This window comes from Pholcus phalangioides, unplaced genomic scaffold (genome assembly GCF_987345545.1).
Source record: "Pholcus phalangioides strain wild (caught in Gottingen) unplaced genomic scaffold, Ppha-v1.0 ptg000009l_1, whole genome shotgun sequence".
Taxonomy (NCBI): domain Eukaryota; kingdom Metazoa; phylum Arthropoda; class Arachnida; order Araneae; family Pholcidae; genus Pholcus; species Pholcus phalangioides.
In genome coordinates this window covers 15173136-15187798 of record NW_028301602.1, presented here as the reverse complement: position 1 = coordinate 15187798, position 14663 = coordinate 15173136, and the positions used below count along the sequence as shown (strand labels likewise).

The 14663-nt window shown below is 35.8% G+C and overlaps 1 protein-coding gene across 2 annotated transcripts in view; it reads right to left on the bottom strand.

The window, feature by feature from the left end:
- LOC149081810 (patronin-like) overlaps positions 1-14663 on the bottom strand; it is a 92226-nt gene that overhangs the window by 48379 nt on the left and 29184 nt on the right. The window contains exon 1 of one of the 2 annotated variants that reach the window (XM_089235581.1): positions 121-321. The exons of the other annotated variant lie outside the window; for it this stretch is intronic. Within the exon in view, the coding sequence (XP_089091707.1) occupies positions 121-183 (63 nt within the window). The 5' untranslated portion in view covers positions 184-321. Of the gene's footprint in view, positions 1-120; positions 322-14663 lie in introns of those variants that run through there. 2 annotated transcript variants of the gene reach the window in all.

The window sequence follows — 14663 nt, the reverse complement described above, 5'->3', positions numbered from 1 at the left end:
AAAAAAAATTAGCAAGAATGAAAACAACACGCGCACAACACCAAACATGGAAGTACGTTGCGAGGATGAGCACCAGATGTGAACAGAAATCCGCTTTACAAGCCCTCAACACGAACTCACCAGATCGACGAGGTCTTCATCGCGTTCCCTGACCAGGAACAGTGGTGCCGATAGGTGTACCATGGATCCACACTTATTTTTTAACAATAAAAATTCGTAGAGAAGTTTCTTCGCAGAAGAACGGCCCCGTCTTTACGCGAGAAGACGGGTTGCCCTTGCAATGGAAACGCGATGACTGCTGGCGGGTGACTGTAGGCCGGCCGTACGTACGCACACGAGCCAGATGAACGAGTTAATCCAGGTCGCCGTTCAACGCCACCACCAAACGTCGTAGCACAAGACGAACAACATACGAGACTCTTCAACACATACACCTGCATATACAAAACTAGCGTCTCTTATTATGTTTTTCTTCACCGAACACCCATTTTTTTTTTTTTTTTAATAAGTCTCATCTCAGGAAGGCCCGTATTTCGAGAGATGTAAGGCGATACAATACGATAATGTTCCCCATTTCGGCATACAGAAGGGAAGGAGCAATTTCCTCACGGTCATTACACAGACTGACCGGGAAAAGTCAAGTTCGGTGAGAGATATCACTGGAACGCATTTTAATATTTCAAGAGCTCAAATTTTAAGAGGCAAAATGGTGTGACAAACTGAAATTGGTCAATAATTATTTCTGCACCGTAAACTGACACCGAGAAGAAAAAAAAAAACAGTCTCTGATATAGATATCAAAAGTCACAGAAAAAATAAAAAACAATTCTAAAAATTAAAGATAAAACGAAATGACCGCTTCTAGAACATGATGTATTTTTAAATGTTTAACACGCGCGACTATATAAAGTTATGTTGACGTCATCTTCACGTTGCGATCTACTTGTAGTATTACATTTTAGGGCTATCTCGACCTGATGAGAAATAGCGTGGAACAAAACGCCATCGACACTTTGGAATTCAATAAGACCGGCTCTTCAGGAATTTCCTCTCAGAGATCAAGGGAAAATTTTCAATGAAGCGTGCCCCCCCCCCCCAACTTTTCAACTAGTCTATTGTTTGTTTTGTTTCAACAGCGTCTCTCAGCTGCGTATGCAGAATCCGAATCGGCTTTTTTATTCTTCTTTTCAATACAAACTTTCCACAGCAAGGCCGTGAAATGAAAAGGTCGGCAGTTCGAAACTCTTTCCCAGACAATGGCGCGTGGCGAGAGAATCATTAAACTTCGAAATTCCGAACACATGCCGTTGATTATGAACTGCAGCGATATGGTGATTGCGACGATAATTCCGTGAAAGACTTTCTTCTTTCCATAATAATAAGTGCTTTGCATAAAAAATTTCGGATTTACGTAAATTTCGACGATTCACAGAAAAGCAATAACATTGTGACACAAGCACTTCACGTAGGCTACAAGGTTTTGGCAAGAGATTCGGATTATCTCTATTTGACGAATCGGCGATAAATATGGTAATCTTGTGCTAACCAAACCGCCCGTTACAGAAATAAAAAATAGAGAAAGAAAAAAATATAAAAGCAAAAAATATAATTATAAATAGATAAGGTAGACAAGAGTTTTTTTTATAGAATTATTTTTTTCCTTGCATTTATAGTAGATACATTATATGTGTGAAAGAAAAAAAACATTAACAGGAATATAAAGAAAGGAGAGAAAAGAAAGAGCAACTTCCGTAGAGATTGAGTTACTATAAAGTTTCTTCCTATTTTCAGCAGGTAGAAACTAAGGGGTATAAGAAAAAATGTTTCATTGAGAAATAAATTTTACAAAATATCTGGGCTTGTCAATGCTAAAATAAGAGGCTTTTAAGGAGGCGAGATACCTCGTCAATGCCGCTTAGAAGACGTACTGTAATGAAATTAGAAATTTGTGCCATCCTTAGATTCCAATTTAGCAAACACATGCAGAATATTTTAGACGCCAATACCTATTTTCTAGTCGCCATGGCGATCGGTCGCCTGAGATTTGTCAAGCCCTGCTCTTTGATACCTGGAGATCAAATTCAGTGCATGGTTCAAACAATTCCCCTTGTTGCCTGTTTATGTTAAAATTTATTTTTAAAAAACATTTAAATATTTGACATCCAAATGAATCTGCGCGGTTCAAATGTACATACCAAACCAGATTGTTTGAATGCACGAAGCGGGTGAAAACAAACAAACAAAAGCTATTTGACAAATCAGGATATGCTTCATTTCAATGCCTCGAAAGCGTAGCATTTTTAATGATGACAGCTGCAAACTGACCCGGGAAAGTGAAAAGGCCCAGAAGAGGAAGAACGCAAATAAGTTTTTATTATCCTCTACGAATGCTCCGTGAAAAGTAGGAACAAAGCGTAAAATATGTAATGAACTCGTGAAAACCGCACATCACCTCCACTCTTTTTTGAAGCTTCTTTATAGCACAAGACCGTCAACGTCAACACTAGGCTTATTAGGACCCTGAGCACATTTTACTCTGTGGGACTATGTTTCCTAGTTAAAAACAAAAAAAAACACTCAATACTAGGATCTGAGTGTTAAACAAAAAAAATTTATCAGGAGGAGAAATAAACGAAATAAGATATCGTACAGCTGAACAGATAAATTTTCTTCCTCGTCGAGTTTTGTTCATTCCCTATACTAACCAAAAATTAGCAACGGCGAAGTGAAATGTAAGAATGGTATTGGAAAATTGGAATTTAACATTTTTTCGATACAAGTAAAGAAAAAACATCTCCTGAGAGAAGCTCAACACAAATTAAACCGTAATCACACACTGAATCGGAAACAAAAAAAAAATCTTTCGAAAAAGAGCAGCAGCATCCACATTGATGTCTACAAAAAAAAAAAAAAAAAAATAGAGTAGTAGTCTAAAACCCTTTCCAAGCAAGAACGAAATATATATTTTTTTCACATCGCGAGACACCTGCTGTTCAGGATAATGCTCCAGAAAATAATTAGGAAACCGGAAAACCAAAACTGTTAGTCGAGCGTTATTTGCCTCGCCCAGAATCTTTCAGAAACTTGTTGGGAACTATCATATGATATTAAAATGAAATATAAAAAAAAACTATTTTATCCAATCAATACATGAGACTCGCATATGCTATACAGCGCTCAAACATATTTATTTTTCTTTTAGTCTAGGCTTCTTAGATATAAGCTATAAAATCGAATGGTTCGAAAGCTGTTCTGAAGAAAGATAAAAAACAAATACCAGATATTACTATAACCATCATCAAGAATATGAGCAGCTCCCTGTGACATTTCATCAAAACAAAAAAAAAAAATTCTCACGAGAACTCTCTCACCAAACGTTTACTTGCCTCCTTGCCTGAAACTAACATATAAACGTTTATTTGCAATGGTTTTCCAAGAGTTACTTAAGGACGTGATGAAAAACCTTCACCGAAATGGTCATTCTGTTTTCTAGTATTCTGTGTAAAGCCATCGAAAAAATAATCCCTATTTCTGAAAGTACATATTACTTTTTTTTTTCTGACTATTCGCATTCTTATCGCCGATGTAATAGTACCTATACATAAACGACTAAAAAAAAAGGAAGAAAAAAAAAAGATGAAAATAGTCATGCAAGAGAATGTATGATGCATCAAATTGGAAAAGTTTTTTTCAGTCCAGTCTATCGCAGCTCATTTTATAAGGTACCAAAGATATTAAACTCTTTTTTTTACCTCCAACAATAAATTATATTCCGGAAAATCGAAAGTCCTGGGTGATCTATGGGTGCTTTTCCTGGATAGCAGAAAGCTTCATACATTTTAAAGGACTTCTTCTCTCGCAAAAAATATATGAACTTACGGCATCGCGAATGCTTATATATAAAAATATATGAATAAGAATCCGCATTGCGGTTTGTTATTAATGTCCGAATTCAGTCTACTTTAATATCGCTGTTATTAAAGTCCCGATATTTATCACTTTAAATAATCGCTAAGAACAGCTTTTTTGAGATTTAATTAACGAAGAAAATTCATTAAAGAAAGCATTTCTTCTTTGAAAAGAATCACGAATATTATAATTTACAGCAGTGTTTACCCTGGTGGGCGATGGAATGGTTCAGTGGGCCGATAAAAGCTACGGGTATAACATAGGATCCTATGGGTTAGCTTCAGTCGGGGCGATGAGAGAAGAATTCCTGAAGGGGGGCAATGGAACAAATCGATCATGCGTACGTCCCTGAATAGAACTCGATCTTCGGTGGCATCCAAAATTGCCATGGTACAATATTGTCAACATTTACGACTAAAATATATTTCAACTTTATAGGAACAGTTATTAATAATCCATGAGATTATGCAACTAGAAGGAAGGAATTAAAAAAAAACGAATTTTCCCAGTGTACAGGGTGTCTGTAATTGAAGTTGGCGTGTTCTAAGATTTCTACAATTCTTACCAACAATCCTTTCCTACCCATCAAAAAGCTATTAAATATTGGAAACACAATGGTGAAGAGATGAGAGTGAAGAAACTGACAGCGAAAAAAAAAAATCAGTTTCCACCATAGGCGTACGCAGAATTTTCTCGAAATGGTTTCAGATTTTTTTTCCTTCTGGGGGATTTAAGTATTTTCCTGCAAAATAACACTATAATCTTGGCTCGGGGGGGGGGGGGGGGGGGGGAATGTGGGACTCCAATTGTTCCCACATTCTAACTACCACTAGTGTTTTCCATGAAAACTACAACACATATGGTTTTGCAAACATGCAACTAAACTACTCAAGCTTCCTGGCAGAGATATCTAAACATCCAATGTATCTAATACACCACCATTTCCGAGACTATTTTTTTTTAGAAAATTTCATAGCATTTCTGGTAGTAATTTTATTTTTTTCTTCTAGATCTTCATTTAATTCTCTGTCTTATGGCATTTCTTAATTTGTTTTCGAATGGTATCTAATTTTTTTTAATCAATGTTTGTAGCAAAACCTCAAAATCTTGCTATTCCAGTGTGGAAAAAGTGTAAAACAGACTGTGTAAATCTGAATTTTTTTTAAAAAACTTGAAATTGCATTTTATATATGTGACATAGATGAATAAAATTGACAGTGAAATTTTGAGAAAAAAAATTTTTTCATGAAAAACTATTTTTTTGTCCGTGTAAAAAAATTTTTTCTATATTAAAATGTCCACTCTGTTACGATCTCATTTGGGAAATATATTTTCCCCAAAGCAGAATGTTTTGCATTGTTCCGCAACGAGCCCTCGGCTGACTGGAAATGTTCTGCAGTAAAAGTTCCCACAATAGTGTTTTTACATAATAGCGTTTTCTTAAAATTCTTCCAGATTGTTCTGCGACGTACGTAGCAGATTTCGGCATGTTCCGCTTTGGGGGTATATTTTTATACCAGATTAAATCTGATAACACTTTCGAGCTCATTGAAAGGTTCACTTTTCATGCGTGATAAGCAATTTTAGATTTCACTTTTAAAAAACTACTAAAGATTCATGTTGTGCGTCCGATTTTTCACTGTCAAATGTACACGCTGCTGCATTATTATCATAAATAATTAAGGTATTTTTTTCATCTATATCAACATTAAGTGCTTAGTACATGGAGATATGTTTCAAAATATAATAAAGGTTTTTATTCAAATTTTTAATGAAAAAAAAATAATTTAGATATATCTGTCCACTCTATTACATGCTCAAAAAACTCAGCAACGCAACAAAATGGAAATTATGATTTAAAGTAAAATTTTATTAGTTAAGAGATTTTGAAGTTTTAAATTAAATTTAATAAGTTATCTATCCAATTTAAACCCTTTACAAAATTCTCCATCATGTTATTTTTTCAGTTAAATGCCAAAGTTGAGTAGTACAAATCGTCAAAATCACTGTCAAGCTCGGGTCCAGGAAGATGTGTCAAAATGGGCATTTTAGTATGAGTAAAGGTCATTAGGCCTATGATTTTCGGTCGTGTATTTTAGGGGGACAGAACCATTATTTCCTATTTTTGTTTTCAGGCTCTGCTTCCCTTTTCCCCAATCCACTCTGGATCACTAATGTGAGAGGCATAAACGCGAGATTTATACCAACTTCAAATTGCTATTAAATTTCAACAAAAAATTTTGAAGTAAAAGAAAAATCATTCTAATGATATAATATACAGCTTAGCAAGTTCAGTGTTCACTGTCAACAGATTTTAAAAATTTTTACCAGAAATAAAATTGAAACTACGAGGGGAAGGGGCATGTGTTTTTTGAATTTCTTCAATAATTTGGACGTTTTTCAGAGAATCCCTAGGAGTCTCTGGGACACCTATAACATTTTGTATATAATCGCTGAGAAAATAAAAGTGTATTTGCATAGCTTATATAGAATATCTGAGATATCTCTGTCAGTTCTGTCCACTCTGTTACACTGATGTCCCCCTCTGTTACGGGAAGCATTCTTGTCGTTCACAGGCTAAAAAAATCAAACACTTTGAACTAAAATATTAAATTGTAAATTACCGATCCATTGTTTGTCAGAAATGAAAAGTTTTGATTTAAGTAGTAAAACATATATAAAACAAACTTTTCTATGTGCTATTTCGAAAAAATTATGAAAAACCATCAAAACTACACAAAAAAAAATTTTAACTGGTTTTTTTTTCAGCATATGTGTAAGAAAGAAGTTGATTTATTGAAGTTGAAGTACTATTGCAAAATAAAAGTGAAAAATATTTATAAAATATTGAACTTCAAGTCATATTGGCAATTTGAGATCAATTTTCTTTCGAAAATTAAACTTACAAATTTTTTCATTTCAAAAATGATATGTACATCTTTTTTGGGAATGGCCCAAATAGTAAGACATAGGCGTACGCAGAATTTTCTCGGGGGGGGGGGGTGGTTTCAATTTTTTTCCCTGCAAAATAAACACTATAATCTTGGCTCGCCAATGCAGTAAGCGTATAGTCCGGACGTGCCAAGGACGCTATAATATCAATTTAGATTTCGATTCTTAGATCATGATTTATCATAACTATTCCGTTGATTTATACTCCTGTAATTGGACTTGTTATTCTGTTATACAAATTTATATAGATATACATATACATATTTAATAAAATTCCGGATGCACCCATCTTTCGGGAACGCTTTGATATCTCCTTGAGATGGGAAGCGGGGTGCGTCCGGTCCTTCAATGTTCAATGCAGTAAGAGTATAAGCATCTAAATATCAACATCTCCAGCCGAACCATTTCTATTCGTATTTCTTCACTAAAGAATATGACGTTGATTTTCCAAGAACACATGCTCTTTTACTGACACAGTAATTCAGCACCAAAAGCGGCGCGGAAATTTTGGACATTAAAAGGAACTTCAAAAATTCTTTCCACCTTTTTAACGCAACGTTCCTTTTGATTCATATTTTCTGACAGGTAGTTAAGGCTGCTTAGAACAGGCCAACTTAATTATAGACAACATGCAACCATGTATGCTAATCCTCAACCCCCTCCTTTTTTTTCATAAAAGTTCCTTTTATTTTCTATATCAAAAGGAATAGCCGATCCATAGAAAAAATCCAAAATCTAGGATACTCTTGGCTAAAAATCTTCAGCGAAATACTGAAAATTCAGCGAAAAACCTTTGAAAGAAGACCCATTATATCATAGGAAAACGACGTGTATTACAAAAGACATAGAAGTTCTAAGAGCAACGATGCGTAGCTCGATTGTTTACTTGTGGTAAGGAGAAAAAAAAAATGGGACGTATCGTGTATATTTATACGTATGGACGTACTTCAGAGTTTAAAGCAATAAGACGACCAATTTACAAAGGCCAGAAGAAAGAAGAAAATATGCATTTCCCAGGCGTGTTCGTTAAGAAATAAAGGAGGAAACGGTAATAAATATAAAATAAAAGCAACAAAAGCATCCTATTCATGTCGGAGCACTTTAACAAGCAGACACGAACAGTCATAATGATGACACGGCATAAGAAAACCGAAGACACACTGAAGAAAAGATATTTCTTGAATAGCAGTTCATGCATATGGTAAATATAATAACTTGTGTGTATATAACCCCCGGTGTATGGATAGTACTGTACTGATCCGGTTATGTATAATAATGCACGCCTGCGGTAAGAAAATTCGGTTAATACGGCGGTGAAACATGGGTAGAACCACCAAACCCTCTTCAGGAAATTAATCATCTACGGGAGTGGAAGAAGAGATTTTTTAATCCATAAAAAGAACTTGAGAGAAAAAATTTAATACGTATTTTTGAAAAATGGAAAAGTTGAAAACACGAATAACAAAAATTCAATATAAATCAGATATTTTACTAATGTGCCACACGAAAAATTCCATCAGTGAAAAACCGAAAAAGACGTTCCAGAAAAGTTTTATTAAAAAGAAAAAAAAAGGGTGAGAAAAAAACAAAACGTAATTAGATTCTTAGCTAAAAAAGACAGTATAAAAAAATCAATAAGGAAAAAAATCTGATTTTTTTTATTAAAATTAACCGTCTGCTTATTAATTAAAACGAATCTTGTTAATCATTAAGAATGCAAATTTTCATATCACCTGCTGTTTTCTTCTAATCTCTCAAATTTAATTCAGCATTAATGAATAAACCACACACGAAACTACAAGCAAAAAAATGTGAACACCAAAAATCTGTGTTTCTGTAATATGAAAGATCGTTGAGCATGAATTAATTTCATGGATTAACATTTTTCTTGTAGAAAAAAGCGCCTTTATTCATGAGGGCTCCCTTTTAAATGAATGACTGGTGGTAACTCGGTATCACACATGGTGCAGGTTTCTCGATTCACTTGATGTACAATCAAAGGGTCATTCAGCATCAACTAAATAAAACAAACTCTATTGACAATATTGTTTCTTTCATGACTAGGTGGATGTTTTTCCGACTTGCATGATGTTGCTTATTAGTTTACACATTTTTATTCTTTCACAGATTTAATGAGTTGTGGTTTAAAAAAAAAGAGCTAGCTCAACATTTTTAATACGAAAAGTAAAGTCGAAATCCCAGAGATATTCCAACTTACATGATGCTGGTACAACATCTAGCAATTAGGGCATAGAATTCAAGGCTTTACACAAAAAATAATTTGTTTTTTTAATCAGGGGATCCATAGTGCCACATTGTAATGCATTGAAAATGCTTAGTGCAATTTAGCTAAGTGCTAAGCTCAACTCCCCGTATTTTTCTGCAATTTTTTCCATGCACAAAATCTAGAAATAGAGCAGTTTTCTTTCTGCACCATATGGAGGATTAAGTTCTATTTCTATATTCACCCCCCAAAGATCTTTTATACTTCTTTTAATCACGAACTTTACTTTTACTTCAATATCATTGAAGTTAAAGTAATGTAAAGAAAAAACAATTTAAATTCTCTGGTTCAAATCAATGATTTTTTTTTTTAAAAAACCCAGTGATTTAAATCGCGATTTTAATCACGATTTAAATCAAGCTGATTTAAATCGGCGTACCCTGCTAGAAGATTATGGTGAAATACAGAAATGAGTAGGCGGGAAAATAAAACTACCAGTTTCACTTCTAATCTATATACGTGGGATGTACTGTATCTGAAGAGGTGAATTGTCCCGAATACGTACGATCAAAAGAGAAATAGTATATCATGTATGTGGAAAGTAGTTTTTTTCCCTACGCTGTCACCATCTCTTACAGCAACTTTCCTCCCGTTGCGATCTCGGACATACATCCTACACATTATTTCTCCTATTCAAGATAAACAAAATCTGATAAAACAGTACAAACAAGCGGATATTCATTTTGATATTTAACTTATTATTTACCGGTGGTGGTGACCCTAAAAAAAACTTTTAATACATAATTTTCTCTTACTTCAAAGTTGGAAATTCTCAAAACCAATGGTAAAATTTTGAATCAAGTCAGGAATCACTTTAAATGAAATCTGAAACATCGAAAAATGATGCAATTCGAAACTAAGACCACAACATGAATACAGTGAAGATGAGCAAAAAAAATATTACTTTTGTTTAAAACCATTCGTGTTTCGCTTTGGTGCATTGGGGTACTGATGTATCGCTTCTCAAGCGCGAAAACCAAGGAAAAACAGACAGCCGATTATGAACATTTTGTTTCCAGCTGGTACAGCACAATGATGGGCAACTTCCACTTATCTTGCACTTGTTTCTCAATGTGCTTGCGTTACCCACAAACAATAAGGCCCACGTCCTAGATGTCCCCATTTCACAAACACGTGATCGAAAATTTAGCAGGGAAATGTGACAAAATTGTGATGCAGCAAATGCTACAATAGAGTAGGGATGGACAAGTCCCAGGAGCCAGGTCGCCATGGCGACTAAAAAATTGGTATTGGCGCCTGAACTTTTCTTTGTGTAGTAACTAAATTACTGGCTCAGAGCAGCACAAAAGGTTTGGAATTTATAGCAATATATCTGCCAACATGAAAGGTCACTAAAGTCAAAAGTAGTATTATATATAGATTTTGGTCCTTTCTTCGGGTAAAAAAAATTTTTTTTGGCGCCTAAAAATTTTTAATGCAGCTTAAATTTTTTTGCGATTTGTTTAACCATGAAGATTGACCCCTCGATAATCCGAGAAGAACACCACCTCCCCCCTCCCCCAGGATAACTGGAAACTGGGATTATCCGAAAAAAAACAATAGAAATTGACTGTCAGTGGGGGAACTTTTAGACCTAAGCGTTCGCACCAACTATTACCAATATTATTCTTAATTCAACTGATTAGGACTGCCAAGACAGATGATCTCTTTAATAAGGGAGGGGGACAGGTGCTCACGTATCATTGGAGCCTGATATGAATGTTTTAAAACATAGTTTCCCAAACTTTTTGTTCCATCGCCCCCTTCATCAGAAATTTCTTTCCTCTCATCGCCCCCCAACTAAAGTGAACCCATAGGATCCTATTTCAAGTCCATAGCTTCTATCGCCCCCCTGGACCATTCCACTGCCTACTTTGGGAAACTGTTTTAAAAACTGTTGTTTTTTTCCCCATTAGAAATTTAGTATAGAGAGGTTGTGAAAAATTGTGGCATGGACGAATGAACTGTCTACTGAAGCCCCCCCCCATGTTGATTCAGTGCTTACTACATCGACTGCGCGGCAAAGCCACACAGTGGGTGGCATTTCCCCATTCTCACCGAACTCTCGAAGAGATCCCTTCAAACTAAAGTTATTCGCATTCGTTGGAAGAATCAAACGAAATTAAACAAAGCGAGGTTTTGCGAAAAACAGAGGTTTGAGCAGAAATTCTGAAAAATTTCAGCACCTGGAATAATCTCGGAACCTCGAATTATCGAGGGACTAATATATCACAAAAAAATAAAGTACAAAATGTTTTCAACTCGAATCGCACACGCGTATCTTTAAGTCTTCAAAAAAAAAAAAAAATTTGAACACTTTTCAGGATTTTATTTGTTTTCTCACTCTTCAAAATTAGAAACGAGAGGCTAGAAATCCGAATGCCCACGCGAAAGTCATGCATTCTCCTCTAAACATACTCAATCCGAAATATTGAAAAGATTATTTATTGTCCTTAGATAACCCTTAGAAATAAGTAGTTCTCTGGCTGAGACGAGTGCATTAACAGAAAGAGGCAACATTATTGCCCTTAGGCTGCTCTTAGACCCACTTTATGCAGTTTTATTATTATTTTTTTTTATCAGTGCACAACATAGAAAAAGAAAAGAAACAGTAACAGCAGCGAGGATTGATGCAGAAACGTCATTGTCCAAAAAGAGAGAACTTCATTTCCAGAGAAATACTCGAATACGTTATACATATTCTTATCCTCATGAATAATAATAATGAAATGACTTCTATGGAGTGCTACTTTTTTTTCCCCTCCAACGCTCAGAGCAGCACTTTTCCCATTTTATTTACGACGTGGAATAGATAGTTGGCGAAAATCAGCTTTTGATTTTTTTTTTTCCTCTCCCCTCGCTCTTTTGTTTAACTCTGAGCCACGGTCAAGGTGGATGGGGTAAACTCATCAACGGCCATTACGATCCACTTCTCTGATCATGTTTCTTCAGAAGAGGTTCCGAACGTAGTGATCGTTGGTGGTCGATTACTCGTAACAGCATTCAAAGAAAGAACTCGGGATTTTATTCTTGATGTGGGTGGGAAATTTATACGTGGCTCTTGCAGCTCTTTTCGATCAGATCAGAGAATCGTGACAGGGATATGTAATCTGTATGTCATCATTATTTACCCAAGTCTTGAGTAGTCCGCTATTGCAACTGGCGAGTATTACACGTGAGGAGACCAGAAAATAAGTACACGAGCGTGTGTATGTGTATAAATAGAACAGTCAGCACTGGACCATCTTGTTAAATAGGGCGGTGGTAAATTTCTTGAAAAAGCATTACATGGGAGTGAAGTAGCCGATAGAGCACATTAAAAAGTCTCGCCGCAGAGAGCAACAGGCCTACAACTGTAAAAACTTCAAACATTAAACTTCACTCATAGTCCGAAAAATACATGGCAGATGGCAGCACTATACAAGCACTACTCAGAAACAAGCTTCACGTTAGGTTCACAGCACGGACACGCATATCCCACCATGTACCAATTAGTTAGAAGTTCCGCAGAGAAATATGGACGAGGTGCATGTGTGGTTTAGTAGTAGTAGCGGATAGAGCGATGACATAATTTATGAAAGTCGAATCAGCAGCACAAGCGATTTTCTAAAGGATTGAATAATATAATCCAATATATAGATGCAAGTATTTCGAAAATTTTGGATACTCATCTGTTCGAAGAAAAATATATAAAGAATGTGTAAAGCCGGCCCTAGTTTTCACGAGCATTTGGATACATCGCAGCTATTAACCCATTAACTGCCTATTTGTTTTTGTTTTTTTTTTGAAATTTTTGGCCGGATAAATTACATATACGCACAAAAAGTTGTAAATGTAAAGCATATAAAATTCCAAAATCCCCAAATGGGGATCGTGGCAGCTAATGGGTTAATAAACTGTTAAAAATTTAACTGACATAAAAAACTTCATGCTGTCGCAGTTATACCACGCCTTCAGTATAGCTATCGCCTTTTTTCTCTATATAACGAGAAACCCACTATCGTGTTCTTGAAACCCAATTTCCATTTTTCGTATTTTTTTTTTTTTTAACAAGGGATTATTATCCAATATATATATAATGTCGCGAGACTTTCCATTTCATCTGAACCTAAGCAGCTTCCCGTCACGATTGAAACGAAAGAGTTTTATTATTAAGAACGTATGACCTCAAATGTCACAGTATATCAAACTCTGTCAACGCCTTCACACTTTCACCGAACTTGAGAAAAAAAAGATCGGTTTAACTAAAGTAATTGCAATAATAAGTATTTGCACGTGAACTCAGAAAGTTCTAATCACCTCAATCCGAGAGAAGAAAAAAAACGCCTACGCGATTTCACTAGAAGAGTTGGTGAAAAAAAAAAAAAAATCAGAAAAAAAAGTCACCAGAGCGAAAACGACTCACAATCGAGATGAAAAAGGAAAAGGTGAATAACGTCACAGATTTCCGTCACAACACAAACTCCATTAGCCTGGTTGAATGCGTATCAGCAACACAAACACAAACGAGTCGAGTAGGGCGAGACTGAAGCAAAGAGAGAGAGAGATCCTCTCTTGTGATCCGTATGATCCGGTTCATGGAGGTTCCACACAGAGTGGAACGACAGACACTTTCTGACTTAAGCTAAAAAAGAAAGAGGAACTACCCTCCAATGATCGCCAGCGGTTTACTTCGTCTGATGTTTCGGGAACGATAAAATTCCTGTTTTGTTTAGTGAAATCATTTCGTACAACTCGGAACCACAAACAATATTCACTTGTGAATGACCTCAAGAAAAATTTGAAAAGCAGACAGAAATTTTCACAAACTAACAGATTCATTGATACGTATATAACAATACATTGATACAATTCATTATACATATAACTTTCACGTGTCATACTCATGTACTATTGAACGACTTACAAATTTTTTTTGTTTCTTTTTGTCAAAGGGTAAGAAAAAACATCAGAGACACTTAACGAGCGATTTCAAAGGCACAACACCTGCATTTAAACAAGAAAGGAATAGAAAAGAATGAGTGGAAAGAGAGTCACAGGAAACCACACGGCTATAGCTCCTCGACTGATCAATCACCAGTATGAATTATACCAAAATGAGGGAATGAATCATGGCCGGCCAAGATCGCCTACGCTTATTTCACTAAATACTAGTTTTGAGCATCGTTACAGATGAGCTCAACCATTACACACCAGGATGAAACCGAAAATCAAAAACTAGCTCTCCATTATATGAGTCAGTAATATGGGGGGGGGGGGGAATCGTGAAGGAACTGGTAGGAATCGACGGTATAGGTGACCACAAAAATCACCATCGACTCGTCAGTATGAGCGCCTCCAGCACAAAAGAGTAAATCTATTACGAGCGGCGAAAAAACACCAAAACCAAAAGCCCTGCTTCACCATCTAAGAACGTCCGCTATGTCTTCACCTTCACTTTGATAAGTACTCGGTGGACTCGAGTCATTCAATTACGGCAGGCCGAACAGGCAGTTGCACATAACCACAATCATAGAAC